This window comes from Ambystoma mexicanum, chromosome 3q, assembly GCF_040938575.1.
Source record: "Ambystoma mexicanum isolate Mex_15411 chromosome 3q, UKY_AmexF1_1, whole genome shotgun sequence".
Classification (NCBI taxonomy): domain Eukaryota; kingdom Metazoa; phylum Chordata; class Amphibia; order Caudata; family Ambystomatidae; genus Ambystoma; species Ambystoma mexicanum.
The window spans coordinates 337,393,386-337,409,100 of record NC_090926.1 but is presented as its reverse complement, the minus strand read 5'-3'; the positions used below and the strand labels follow the sequence as shown (position 1 = coordinate 337,409,100).

The 15,715-nt window shown below is 47.7% G+C and overlaps 1 protein-coding gene across 1 annotated transcript in view; it reads right to left on the bottom strand.

The window, feature by feature from the left end:
• LOC138582555 (hepatitis A virus cellular receptor 1-like) overlaps positions 1-15,715 on the bottom strand; it is a 171,343-nt gene that overhangs the window by 105,778 nt on the left and 49,850 nt on the right. Inside the window, exon 2 of the mRNA XM_069653934.1 lies at positions 5,580-5,912. Coding sequence (XP_069510035.1) covers positions 5,580-5,912 — 333 coding nt within the window. The remainder of the gene's footprint in view (positions 1-5,579; positions 5,913-15,715) is intronic.

Genomic DNA, 15,715 nt, shown 5'->3' with positions numbered 1-15,715 from the left:
GCTGCAGCGCCAGGGAGGACTAGATCCATCAGATTCTCACAAGCACCACATCTCAATGCCAGGCTCATGGTGCTCTTCCGGGTCTGTCAACCATTGGTTTATCCCAAGAGTGGAACATCTATGAACCAGGACTGTCAACTGTAGTGCTGTGCTTTTTCTGGAGGGCTTTATGTCATAAGGAACAAGGACTGCACCCTGGGCTTTAACAGATCACATAAGTGCATTCACTCAATCTTCCAAATACACCTTCATTCTAAGAGGCAATGTGGGAGTGTGTGTTACCAAAGAATTGGTTGTCCACCTCAAGCAGATGTGGGTTTCAGTGGCAACCTGAACCACACAGGAGTGGCAACCAAGAATGAGATGAGATGAGGAGCATGTGAGTTGAATTCACGGGAGAGTCTCCTCTTTCTGCATTTGCTTTTCATTGGAAGATAGCGCCATTTGAATGATTCCCGCAGTTGATCAGGCTTGCAGTTTCTATCACCACCAGTTTCAAGTGAAGGAGAAAAACTTTTTGTATCGAAAGGCATTTGTTCAACCAAGATCCATCCACATCGTGGGGGTCCACCGAGCTCCATAAATCAGTGTGCAAAGATCTTCAATTTATTCTATTAATGTGCTCAATGTTTAAAAGGATAAGCCACAGACCAACCAAGAGTGAAGTCATCTGCTGGACGTGGCCCGATTAATCCACGAGGCATATATACTACATGTTTTACGTGTCTCTGGTGCAGTGTAGCCAAATAACTAGACCCATAGACTTCACGCCACTTCTCACAAGCAGGGGACATCCTTATCTTGGTCAGAGCATACACTGCTGAATGATGGGAACTGACCCAAGATCCATCAGATTGACTACTCAGCCACCTACCTGAATGTACATTGCTCGAACACTTAAGGCCCAGACGCCCTTAATAAGGACCAACCACCACTTGCCCTCCGCCGTGATAAAGACTTAGGTCAAAACACTTGTTGGCTTGTTTCTCGCATTCACCTAGCATATGTGCTAGGCCGATTGGATATTGACCAACAAATAAACCTTACATGTGAATGCGAACCAAGAGTTGCTAACTTCTTTCAAACCAACAAACCAGAAATTAATGTTTCCAACCATTCTCCAGCGCTATTACCAAGCAAGGTTTGCATGTCCACCCGACATCCTTACCTTACCCTCATGTGTGTTTTGTGGCACATGTTCAGGAACATATCATCAGGATGCTCCAGCTGAAGGCTTAGAACAAGCAATGCTGCTTCTGCCACAGTACTAGAGCAGCCTCAATTCCTTTGCGGGTTGTTGAAGGTGGTGGAGCGAGGGTGGTGGAGCAAAAGAAGATTGTATGACTTCATCCTCTCTTGCTCGACTGTTAGAAGTCCACTGGTGGATGTCCACTTGTCTCCCAATTTGGTGGCTCCTCTTCGAAAGAGACCTCATTCCCTTGGCCTTGTGCTATGTGCCCCAGGGTGAGCATTTGTTGGCTTCATCTATGCATAGCCCTCTCTTTCTAGGTTGGTAGCATTATATGACAGACCTGGATGGCATTCTTCCCATGACGTGAACTCCCTGGGCCTATGCACCAAACCCCAGGTCACGAGCTTTGCTATGAGTCGATTCTTCCTGCCCCAAAATCTTTTACTTGCAGCTCTTTCACTGCCCAGTGGTAAGAGAACTGCATTGCCCTTCACGGTATTAGGCTCTTTTGGATGGCTTGATGTTGAGACTGGTATCCTCTAAAAAATTGGAAGGCCAGGGGCAATGGGACAAGAATGTATTGCTTAATGGGCATTGTTTGTTTGGGATTCAGCATCAGCACCCTCTCATGGGTCCTAATGAGGGCTTCTCGGGTTCGGCTCAAACCCAAGCTGAGATTACTGCTTCACTGAATGTCCCTCGCCAGGCATCATGCTTCTATCATATGCTACTGGGTGCCACCGGGTTCCCAGCACATAGGAATCTGCAGAACTTGGGAGAACATTGCAAAACCTTAGGGGTCCTCTTTGTCATGTGATGTCCTCTATACACATAAGCGAGGACCTGGACAAACCTCCCTTTCACGTGGTGTCCTAGTCCTGCATGCAGTGTCACATCGGTGTGTACTCAATGGCTTTCCTGAAACACTCCCAGAATAGTCCCCATAGGACTCCGCTCTACAGAAACCCAAGGGCGCTCCTCAGGGGAATCCATCCACTAGTATGGTCTGATACGGATAGGCCATAAGGGTGACCTGTACATTTCCAGGCAGGGTGATGCTTATAAAAAACATCTATGGCTGGGATCGGATCCATCACATGTTAGGTGAAGGTCTGTTGGCTACTCTCCCAGCCTCCTTATAGGCAGGTCCAACTGTAAACCCCATCCACAAGAGGGACCAATACTCTTCAATTAAACGCCCTGTGTCTGCCAATGATGTGTCCTTCTGTTTCTCTGCCATCCTGGACTCTGTGCAGGTGCTTAACCTGCTCGTGTCACTCTCACAGCAGGGTTCCATTAACCAGTGACACGCAGTGCTACTCAACTGCAGATTCTGGACGGAATCACGCGCTGACCTAAGAACATGTTGCCAGGAGTCACAGCCTCTCACCACTGACCTGCACTATTCGCTGAGTAGCCCATTGGAGGCAGACCCCCAAAGGAGCGAGCCCAACAGATCCACTTCATGGACCCATCCTATGAGATCTCTCATGAAGACCCCAAAGCCTCCTATGAATGCCTGAATATGCTTACTCCCTATTGCATCACAGCAACATTGAGCACCCTGGTGTGGTGACTCTGCTTGCCGATAGTACCCTTGGTTGTGCAAAAAGTTAGATTCAACGGTGCTGATAACGGAATATGCATATTACATCCGCCCATAACACCACCACTGCTCCCAGGCCACAAACCATATTTAACCTTGCGGCCATTTAGAATTGGGGAGCAAGACCCATGCTGTCCCTGCACATGTGGGTGTGACCTCTCGTACTGATCTGACCTCCATTATACCATGGAAGTCAATCGCTGGTATACAGCTGTGCCAGCGTCTACATTTTAAGCCAAGACTGGCATCATGGAAGCCATTCAGTTGCCACCTTTGTACCACATGGCCTAGAAAAACTACAACGGGTGGACCAGGGATCCCACTAAGTTGTTCCATTCTGTGTGGTTGCCCCCCGTTTCCTTCTTATTGCAACATCCGCTTCCACCAATCCGGAAACTACAACTGCCAGCCTCACGCCCCAAGGAACCGAGCAGAGGTATGGAAAGACATCAACAACAAGGACCCTTATCCACTAGGAACCAATAACACCAATGACAGCTGGAGCTCTTCATCTGTGGAGTCCAGGGACTTCACTAAAGTAACTTTCATCATTGTCTTAATACCCCATCATACCTCCAGTAGCTGAAATCTTTCTGCTACAGTTTCTCTGTGTTCACATAAGAATGTATCCAGTAAGACTCAGTCCCTTCAAAGAGCTTGCTTAGGGTATGTCCAAGGGAACTTTTTTTATTGCATATAATGTTCTACTGTGAAAGTAAACAGTTACTGTTTGTCTAAACTGGCAATGCCTGACATAAATCTTACCTAATCTGATAGAATATCTTGTGTCTGTAGAGTTTGGCCCTTGACTGTGCGGGGGGAGGAGGTGGTACTTTTAGTGGGATAAGAAATCGAGGAGATCACAAAACAATATTGTAGGATGGGACCTCAGAAGTGTCTGATGTGGCGTAAGAATCAAATACATTTACAATAAATAAATAAAGTAAAAACTATGGAACCTTTAAAAGTAGTGTGGCCTAAATAAAGGTATCACACCTTCCATGAAAGGAAGGAATATCTAATAATAAAAAAGGCGTGGTAAATAGAATTAATTAGCAGTAAATTCCAAAGTCAGTAAGATAGATGATAAAGAGTTCATATGCATCAGCAGCAGAAGGCACACGCCAGAGCAATGCTTGCCCAAAGACCACAAAATCCACCCTTCCATTCCTCTCATCCAACAAATCAAAGCCCACTCCCCAATACTCCCATGGCTCACACCCTGCATCAATTCCGATCCCAGTGCTCTCCTGGCTTTCACACCACCTGCCACCCCAACAAAGCAAGGATGTCCCAGCATGCATCCCATCCCATCCCAGTACCCCCAGTGCCGCCATGCCTTCCATCCCTCTTCACACCCCAGTAATTGCAGGTCTCAAAACATTCCTCTCAGCTCAATAACCCTATGACTCCCATCAGGTACCAATAATAGCCTGACTGCAACATTGATCTCATATCCATAAACTCATTATCCCGCCTCCCAGTGATCCTAACACTCCCATCATATATGCAACACCTCAGAGGATAAGGCTTCTTGCATAAACTCCTGCCAAGTAACCCAAACACTCCCAGCATGCAATGGTGCCCCGCATTCATACAATACCACAAATGATAGGGCTTATATCATGAACACCAACCGAGTGACATGAAGACTCCCAGCATGCAATGGAGCCGAGAATGCTTGCAATACTACAAATGATAGGGCTTCTTTCATTAAAAAAAGCCAAGTTACCCAAAGACTCCCAGCATGGAATGGACCCCAGCATGCATGCAATACCACAAATGATAGGGTTTCTTTCATAAACAACAGCCAAGTGATCCAAAGACCCCTAGCATGCAATGGAACCTAGCATGCATGAAATACCACAAATCATAGTGCTTCTTTCATAAACACCTACCAAGTGAACCAAAGACTCCCAGCATGTAATGGAGCCCAGCATGCACACAAAACCACAAAAGATAGGGTTTCTTTCATAAACACCAGCCACGTGACCCTGAGACTACTAGCATGCAATTGAGCCTACCATGCATGCAATACCACAAATGATAGGGTGTCTTTCATAAACACCAGCCAAGTGGCCAAAACACTCCCAGCACACAATGTAGCCCAGCATGCATGCAATAGCACACATTAAAGGGCTTCTTCCATAAACACCTGCCAATTGACCCATAGTCTCCCAGTATGCAATCGAGCCCAGCATGCATGCAATAGCACACATTAAAGGGCTTCTTCCATAAACACCTGCCAATTGACCCATAGACTCCCAGTATGCAATCGAGCCCAGCATGCATGCAATAGCACACATTAAAGGGCTTCTTCCATAAACACCTGCCAATTGACCCATAGACTCCCAGTATGCAATCGAGCCCAGCATGGATGCAATACTACAAATGGTAGGGCTTCTTTCATAAATACCTACCAAGTGTCCCGAAGACTCCCAGCATGCAATGGATCCCATCCTGTGCCTCGTCCATTTAATCACCTCGTCTTGCCAATCATTACCCCACATTCCAAAAGATCCAAAACGCATCTGATGCCAATGACCCCAGGACTCGCATCAAACATTTTATACCAATGATTGCATCTTTAAACTGTAATCCCTTCCTAATGATTGCATGCCTGGCATCTGGTATCCCATAGCAGTAATCCCATGGCTCCAAGCATGCATTTTATGCAAATGGTCCTTTAGCTGCGCTCATGCTCATCCTATGAATAATGATCACATCCGCCCATCAGTCATTCATCTCTGCCCATCTACATTGGGCCGGGCTACCACTAACCTTCCATCATCCGCAGGTCGATGTTGTTTTTGATGTCATTGAACCAGCCGGGCACATCGATGCGGCAGCAGTACGTCCCACTGTCCCCCTGCTTGGCATCCACAATGGTCAGTGACACGTCTCCCGTGGAAAGATCGCCCTGGAGCTGATAGCGATTGGATGTCCTCCAGGTGACACTCGTCTTGGCCGTCTGGATGAGTGGGTCACTGCACTGAGACATCGGGCATCCCCCGCGCCCCCAGCAGACTGGGTAGACTCCGCCGGTGTATCTGCAGGGGAGCGTGACGGGTCTTCCCACCCACCCAGTCACTGTTACTGCTGATACGATTGAGACTGGAAGAGAGAAAGACATATAACATTAGAATCTTTCCATCAGAGACCTGTGGCCCTTATAGACAGAGAGGAAAAGCTGCACAGTATACAGTGTCTATACGAATCATTGGCACATTAAGCTTGCTTGTCTGTTGGGGTCAATAGAGGCCCTTCAGGGCCCAACTGGGACCACATCAATGGCATTGCACCAGTGTGTGGAAGGCAAAGGGTTCAAACGCTTCACGGGGCTCCTTTCATAGCAGAGCAGATATACCCACCTAACATGTCCCAAAACGCACATGTTCCCAGACTCCCTCATAGCAAACTTGCGAGAACAATGAATCGAGCCTTCTCTACTGTTGGTCCGAGGCTATGGAATAGTCTTCCAACCTCACCATGGAGTAACCCCAACACTCACTACTCTTCGGGTAAGCAAATAGTCCAAAACACAACTGACCTGCTCTGCTCTTTCTGTGGGACTGCTACAGCCGCATAACCATATGACCACCATATGACCACACTGCAAGAACCAGGCGCCTTCTGTAAAATGCCACCCACCGCAGCTGAGACAACGTGGGCAACACTACAAGAATAAGCTGTTTGCTGTGGAAGATCCTCATTGATCATTCGAGCCCCATGGCACCGAACCCCGTTTTAAAGAACAGGCTAGGTAATGAAATGCAGATATCAACGACTCAATGGTATGGGTTGCTGTTTAGTAAATAGTGGCAAGGGATGAGAACAATCGTTGTGTTTGGCACCAGGACGACTTCTGTTTCTCAGTGGGTGCCTTCCAAACCATAAGTAAAATAAGTGTGTGTCTGTGGCAGGATACTGCGCAGGTGTGCTGCCCTACGGCTAAAATGGCGGACTCTCTGCTGGTAATCGCACACCTCTTGTATCACTGATCCCCCTACCCCCGTGGCCATCCATTATGCCTACCGTGTGCCTGCCTGTACATTAGCTTTGAGGAGACATTCTAACCAGTGCTGGCAGAGGTTATAAAACGGGCGAAGAGCATTTACCTGTGCCACAATAGGGATATATATTTAGGAAACTAAACATGAGTCGATACCACTACAAAAGCAGAAATAAAAAAAAGGACATTTCAGAATAACCGGGCACTGCAAGTGCATCAGTGCAACACCGACCTCCTGTTCGTAGGGTGTAGCACGTGACGGAAAGGCAGGCTTTCAGCGGCTTGCAGAGACAGCAAGGTAAAGTGTAAGGTGGCGAAACAAAATGGCTACCGACAACTGGCAGGGTTCTGTTTTCAGTTCAGACAAACTGACAAGAGAGGGCGGGCCCTGTGGCTGTAGTCAATGTCTTTCTGCCTTGCAATGTGTGTAGTTTTCATGCAGGCGACTCATTGGCATTAGTAGTGGGCTCCTTGTGGGGATGGCCACACTGCTTATGGTAGTATTGCCAATGGCCGTCTGATGTTCTCCTGCACACGTCCAGGTGTTACTTACTTGCTTGTATCCAGGTATCTCTGGCTCCTCCTGATCGTGCCATAGCATTTTTGGTCTAGTATGCAACCGCGACCTTTCTCAATCATTATGCAGGAAAAGGGCTATGGGTAAAATTGCATATGTTAGTCAGTGTCACAAAGGCCCTGTACCACACTCTGCTCCTTCCACCTGCAATAACCCAACCAGGATCACTAGAGCCAGGAGGAAAGCTTGTGACCAATGAGATGGTCCTTCACCAGAGGTTGATGGACAGTCCCTCCTGCTAATTAAACAGGAGCGCGTGGTGCAAACGTGTGCACTTATGTGCAGTGCAGTCCCCTCGGTGCAATTATGATTGTTTGCACTACGAATTGGTGTTCTGTGCGTTGTTTGCACTTAATACCGCAAACAATTGAAAATGCCTCCTGCCATGTACGTGCATATGATGAGGTGTTTACATGGATTCCTATGAAATCCGCTGACTTACATTGCTAAAAGCCGGCGGATTCCATAGAAGTCGAATGCATTTCCGCCCAGCATCGAAATCCAATGCTGGCGGAAATGCTTGCGTATTCGATATGCAGAACGGCAGGAGTGGCTGGAACTCACATTACGCTCCATGCCCCTTCTCAGCTTGCCAATTGCCAAACACTTACAAAACAACAGGGGTGTGAAATGAGGTGCAAAATCATCTGTTCCGTGTGGTTTTTGCACCCCATTGATTTTCGGGGGATTAGCAAATGGGGGCCAGTCTGTTTGCAGGGATGGAGAGGCATCTCTCCCAAAATAATAGTGCACACGGTGCCCACATAATTCCCTGTGTGGCTTCCAATTTAAAGGTGTGGCTACTGGCGGAATGTAAGCACAACTTGAATAATAATGAATGTAAACCCAAAACAGCGTCAGCGAGGGCTACCAGGGTGCGGCTTGTACTTAGAGCAAGAGAAGCATTCCCCCTGAGTGTGAGCGGGGGTGGGGTGTAAGGCAGGGGGGACAAAGGTGGGGGGGACTTAGCAAGGCGAAGCGCCCAGGACACCTAAAGTCAAGAGTTCTGGATTGTTTCTCACTCCCACCTGATTTGATCCCGGATCTATGGCAATGTGTGCATATCTGCCCTGTAGGTGACCCCTCTCCCCCACATCCACACGGACGACAATCAGCATGAGGTCACTCAAGGGCATCAATCTTTGTTTAGGCCTGCGTTTTTTAGCCAGGTAAAATACAAGTGTGAAATTGGCAAACTAGCACCGGGGTTGGGAGGGCAAGGTGGCGGCTCCCTCGGTGTCTTACTCCGATGCTGCATGGAAGGTGTATTCTGGGTGAACAATGCAGTCTGGTTTGAAAAAGGGGCTTGTGTCTCTATGATAAAAAGCTTTGGATCTGATACCTTCATCTGTGACTCACAGGGGCTCGTTTTGATTGTGGAAGCATTCCTCTCGGTGCAATAGTTATTGACTTGGGCCTTTGTGTGTGTACAGTCAGCACAGAAATACCACAGATATCACAGGGGTCCTGGGCTTCTATGCTGGCTTACACCAATGCGCAGAAGCAGTCCTTAATGCCACCCACCATGTAGCGTACTCTACTAGCCTGACCAATAGCATGAACTCCTATGGATTCAGGCATTACCGCTGCAGTGTACAGTCAGTGTGGGCCGACATGCGTATGGATTTATTGCACAGAGTGGTAGGAGATGGTCGGAGCTTAGGTTATGCTCCTTCCCCTGGCTCTGTGTAACACGTCAGTAGAAATTTCCAGGCTTGTAATTTACCGGCGAGACCACAGGCTTCATTCCAAGTGTGTCGGTCCAGAAATAGAGGGTGCCGGTCGCACTGCACCGGAACCCTTTCTAGACTGCCACACTCCAACTCTGCCTTCCGGGGCTGTTGCACCCGGCAGGTCTGGCCTACCGGGCACACTGGCCACGGTAGACAGAGTTGACACGGAAGCACCAGCACCGTGACCAACAGTGCCGGTGCTTCCATGAACCCATTCCGATGGAGTCGGGAATGGGGACTTACCGAATCTGGCGCCTGACTTCCCGCTCTGCCAGGACTTGTAATGAGGCCCCACCTCTTATTGCCATAGTGCTGACGTATCTATAATTTGTGTAAAGTATCTTTAATTTATCCAGGTGCTTAACATGAGATCCAATGCTATTACTAAGCTTCAAAGTATGCAGTGAGAAGTGTAGGCAATGTACTTGGACAGTATTGCCGCCGGTGAAGAAGGGATTGTTTTTGCAATGAGTGCTTAGCAGCCATGATGATGAGTGCAGGTAGGTACAGCGCCCAGCGCAGGTATGGCAGGTTTCCTGAGCAATGTCGTAGAGTGCGCCTGGCCTGTAGGCACTCAAATATATATAATTACTTCCTTGGTAACAAAGAGTATGGCTCATGAGATAGTTCATTGGATTGCAGATTGCAAGCAATCTCTTAGTCTGTGGAAAATTTGGCGGAATCATAGCAATTGTGCAATTTAGTTGAGTCCTTAATATACGTAGTTAAGTCAAACTGAAACAATAATCTTTGCCAATGGCCTTTACAAATATATCAGTACGTCTACTGAAAAGTGCTGACACTAACACATTAAAGTATAGCAGTTGTGTTAGCTTTGTTGCCTCTTAGACTAGCAACTTCTATTTGACCCATGTTGACTGTTGTCTGTCCTGTTTTAGCGCCTCCGTGCCGTTGTTCCCGCGCTATATAAATAAAATAAATACATAGCAGCCCTGATAATGAGTGCATGTGTTATCCATTAAAATAACTGTGTAGCAGGCCTGCTGCGAAGTGCTGCACGCCGCCGTCCATTGCCTACTGGACATTAAAAGGTCAGCGGACATTTTGGAAAGCCCTTCTGTCGTCAACGTAAAAACATAGCAACCCCGCTGCGCAGTGCTGGGAACGTGCCCCCGACCCATGAAAGGGGCATCAAAAGTAGCGCAGATGCCACTGGTTTGGTTTCTGGCATGGTCCCAACGCATGGTTTACTGAAACAACTTGCAAGGGTGTAGCCAGATGTCATTGGCAAAGAGGTTTGAGCAAAAATTGTTCAATATGAAAAACCCTGTATCAGAATTTTTGGATTTCCTTAAAATGAGGGTGCAGGGACAACAAACCTCATCCTGTCCCTGAAGGCATGAGCAGCAGCCGGTCCCCCGAGAGTGGCCCTGGCTTTGGTATGGGCACCTCTGGGTTCTTGGCTGTCCTCGCTTATGCCGTAGCCTGGCCATGCACTCCAATGGCGCTTTGGCTTAAGTCGCGGAGTGACCTTATGTTAATCCAGGTTTCTAAAAGTGGATTCAGAACTTCTGCTTGCAATTGATTAACTGGTCCATTAGACTCTGTAGCAAAGCAGTTTGTGAAGGTCTGAGTGGCTCTTTTGGAATACATTAATTTCAATATATCAGCCCGGCTTTTCCAGAGGGATATCCCCGATTACTCTAAACATCTAGAGCGTTTCCTAATGGCCTGTCAAGTCTTCTCCGTAAACTAGCAGCCTTTCATCTGTGGAGCCTTTCATTTTTCTACAGCCTTTGGACATGTCGGCCTAATTGCTTATCGTTCAGATGCGAACTCGAGGAAGAGGCTTGTGCTGGTAGCCGCCATGTTCATCTGTGCCTGTGTCTGCCTCTCCTCTCCAGACACGTGTCATCTGGCCAGGCCACTGATGGAAATGTCTTCCCACTTGGCGCATTCACTGAAGTCTGTGTGCCCCTGACACCGGCAGACCTGCGTATGGTGGTATAACGGTATTGTATCTCGAGCTGTGGAAGCGGGCTCAGTGCATAGGAACGCCTGCAAATCTCTACCCAGGTTTTCTTCTTTTGCTCATGGCTCATTTTTAGTTTGGGCTATTAGGTGGTGCTTGCACCACCTGTAAGCCAAAACGATTGCATTAGAGTTCAGATAGGGAGGAATGGCGAGGGACACACAGCATGTAAGTGTTGGTTGGGTATTTGCCCACCCATTTACTGCCCATAGCCATGCTAAACCCATAGCCATTCTCACCCAGTTCCTGCCCTCCCCGCCGAAAACATTTCCTCATGGGAACTCTTTGAGCTCGCTTTAACCAAACCTTACCATCAAACTTAGCATGCCTGTTTTTTTTTAAAGCAGTCTTCTGAGAGTTGATGGGCCTCATTACGAACCTGGCGGCCGCGGTGGTGTCCAGTTATTTGATCGAATACAAAGGATCGTATGACAAAAAGTTCCAGCCAAAAGGATCGAAAAACAATTTTTTCGAATGCATTTTTAAAAAAAAGTTTTTAAATTGAATATAGTTAAAAAACATATTTTTTTAAAAGAAAACAGGGAGGTTGAGGTTGGGGGAACCCCCCATAAAAAAAAATGCATTCAACCATTTTTTTTCTCGGCCCTTTTGACTCGAAAAAATGGCATTCGATCCTTTGTAATTCGACCCTTTAACCTATAACTGGTCGTGGTATGAACGGCGCCGGTAAGGTACTGGCACCGTTCATACCGGGCTGCCACATTATTAGTTTGTTCGCGGGTGGCGGTATGCACGTCTGGTCTGGCCAGACGTGCATACCGGCACCCACGAGCAGACCAGGATGCTAACAACGGACCCGTCATTAACGGGTCCGTTGTTAGCATCCTCTCCATTCCCATTAATGGGAGCTGGTCCCGAAAATGGAAATTACCGGGCCCGCAAAAGTCAGAATGGCCCGGTTATTCCCTTTTTTCGGGACCCAGACACGAGTTTGGAGGTAGCCATGCCGGTAATGATGGCATGGCTACCTCCAAACTCGTAATGAGGCCCAATGACTTAATTGGAGCTGCAACCTTGCTACTTGTGTAATAGAAACTGCCTTAACCAGGTCTGCCTTCAGCCACTCCATGTTTAAGCACCATGCGTGTCCTTCACTGAAGTCCTGTTATAAACAAGCCTTGGCAAAGCTAACAGATTTGGCTTGTGTATAAGTATTAGGCATTTTCCAGGCACTGCTATTAGATGCCCGGGCACTCGCACCATTTTGCACCTGCTACCATCAATGGCCAGTTAATACCACTATGGCAGTGTCTGGCAAGCAGGGTCGGATTGGCCCCTCAGCCTCGCCGAAATCGTCCCTGGGGAGTGGGGGCCGGTTTCTGGCCATCCATGAGCCAGTTTGGAAGAAAAAAAAAATGTTAAATCATATTTTTTGTTTCAATTTCGTTTTTTTTTAAAAAAAAGTCTTTCATCCTTCTTAGGTCGATAAATGAGTACCAACACAGGTTGGGTGATATTGTATGCATATTTGTTCTATAAAAAAGAGCTTAAGCGTAAAAGCTATACAATAACATTTTATCATTTGGCCTTGGACATCTGCTTGGATTCACAGTAATTTAGTGTACTTAGGAACAATGCTATTTGATGCCACTTCCTGTTTTGTCAAGGGGTGAAAGGTCATGTTTCATCGCTTCCCGGGCACTTTGGGGTGGGGTCAAATGACGTCACTTCCGGTGATGTCATCGAAGGTCAAGGGTCGTGAGGCGTGGGATGGGCCACTTTTTTGAGGTGAGGGGTGGGACACTTTTTTTTGGGTGACCGGGCCTATTTCTTGTCCCAGTCCGACCCTGCTGGCAAGTGGCTTTCCCATGCTGACACAAAAACTGTTGGCAATGCCAATGCTTGTTCCAACATGGTACAGCAACATTTCACGAGGCTTTAGTTCCTGGGCTGGAATCCCTATTTCAGCTTTGCTGAAGTCTGGCTGTTACTGGTCCCTCTCCGACGTGGGGTGCCACCAGGGTTTCATCTAGAGGGAATCTCTGTGTGGGGCTAGAGTCAGTGGTGGCTTCTATGCCAATCAGGAATCTGGTGCATCCCGCAGCTGCTGCGGGCTCCTTCTGCATGGCTGGCGGCTTGGTTGACGTCAGTGGAGCTGTAGGTGGTGGGGGGGAGGGTTTGAAGAGGTGTCTTACTCTTAGGGTGTCATGTTTCTGCATTGCTGCATGAAAGATGGGTATGGGTCGGCCATATTTGCTCTCTCGCTCAGCATATTATGATTGATTTTAATGGTTGGCAAGGGTACTGCAATGTTAGTGTGTGGCCTATTTACTATTCCCTGTGTGTTAGCCACCTGTGGATGTGGAGGGTCGCATCATAGTAGAGGGCTGGGAGCATGCCAGGGTCGGCTGTCTCTCGTTATGTTGTCTGGGGCCCCAGTGTTTTCAGAGGCCCATGAATGTGCAGATTGATGGCAACTGGGATGGTGGTCCAGATGTGCACGAGGCTGTGATTGCTATGGTGGAAGGGTGGGCATCCTAAGAGGCTCCCACTGCTCTTATTAGCGCCGGGGTAGCTGTGGAGACAGTCCAGGCTCTGCTGATGGCAGCACAATGTGATGTGTTGCAGTCCATGCTCCTTCAGACTTGCACAATGGCAAGGGAGAGGGGCACTACTGGTGTAGCGAAAATGTACATACATTCCAGAATCACCATAAAGTAATGGGTGTCATTCACTTAAGATCATAGATGTGACTTCTGGTGCTGCAGGATATAGTCTCCAGGCCTAAGGAGACTCCATACAATACAAAAGAACACACAGCCAAAGTGGACAAAAGTCCTACACACACATTCGTGAGTTGACTGCAGTTTTCTGATTTCTTTCATCTACTTATCAATCTCGATCTCCTGATAGTCCTTATTTCTCTTTACCTTTACCCTCTTGCCACCACATTCTCTTACTCTCTTTCCCAGACACGCCTCTTAAAAAAGTATTAATGGTAGCGATTTGCATTTTTTGGATAATATGTACCCTTACAATGCAAATTTGTAAATGCTTTGATCCCTTTCCTTCATGTCAATCCTATTTTCAAGGCGGTGGAAGGCCAATCTTTTGGATGCATGGCCCTAAATTAACAGTTGACACTTTTGATGTGCACGGATGAAAAATAATATTTTTTATTTTAAGTCTGCTTGTTGCCCAAAAATTGAATAGTGCAAAAGGCCATAGCATGTTTCAATGAATATGGTTTCCGCACTGTAGGGTTTTCACTATTCGCTTGTCGTTTTTAGAATATGCTGTAATTTACAGTGGAACGTTTTCATGAAATGATTGTAGACATCAATGATGTACCGAATTTAGTTTGATGGTTAATAATAATAATAATACTTTCATACCTATTGATTCATGCTCGGTTACTTCTGCTTTTAAGCAATGTGATAAAGGGATTATTTGTTCCCAACACTTAACGCACTGCCCTACCTCGCCACAGAGTAGGGCAAATGTTCTCACGCAGGTCTCACACAGATCAGTGAATGAGCTGGATTTAAGCTGGGCCACAAGATGGTGCAGTGACTTACCTCTGGACCCAAAGAGTTGGCGGGTTAGAGTAAGGGATAGATTGAAGCCAGGGTGATACAGTGACTTACCTCAGGCTCCACAGTGTTGGCGGGATAGAGTAAGGCATAGATTGAAGCTAGGGGTGTGCAGTGACTCACCTCAGGCTCCACAAAGGTGGCGGGATAGAGTAAGGGATAGATTGAAGCTAGGGGTGTGCAGTGACTCACCCCAGGCTCCACAGAGTTGGCGGGATAGACTAGGGCATAGATTGAAGCCAGGGGGGTTCAGTGACTCACCTCAGGCTCCACAGTGTTGGCGGGATAGAGTAAGGCATAGATTGAAGCCAGGGGGTTTCAGTGACTCACCTCAGGCTCCACAGTGTTGGCGGGATAGAGTTAGGCATAGATTGAAGCCAGGGTGGTGAAGTGACTCACCTCAGGCTCCACAGAGTTGGCGGGGTAGAGTAAGGGATAGATTGAAGCTAGGGGTGTGCAGTGACTCACCTCAGGCTGCACAAAGGTGGCGGGATAGAGTAAGGGATAGATTGAAGCTAGGGGTGTGCAGTGACTCACCTCAGGCTCCACAGAGTTGGCGGGATAGAGTAGGGCATAGATTGAAGCCAGGGGGGTGCAGTGACTCACCTCAGACTCCACAGAGTTGGCGGGATAGAGTAAGGAATAGATTGTAGCTAGGGGAGTGCAGTGACTCACCTCAGGCTCCACAGAGTTGGCGGGATAGAGTAAGGAATAGATTGTAGCTAGGGGGGTGCAGTGACTCACCTCAGGCTCCACAGAGTTGGCGGGATAGAGTAAGGGATAGATAGATTGAAGCCAGGTCAGTATAGGAGACTAGTTATGTGTAGATTGCGGCACAGGGGTGCGTGCAGTGGCACACCTCAGGTCGCACCGAGTTGCCATGGTGGAATCATGGTTAGCCTGAGGCACTGGCACAGAATGGTGCAGTGACTCAGCTCACACAGAGAAAGCATGGCACAGTCATGGTTAGACAGAGGTAAAGGGCAGCAAAGGTTTATATGCTACATGCAGGCCAGCACAGAGTCTTTCACGGAATTGTGTGTTGTGA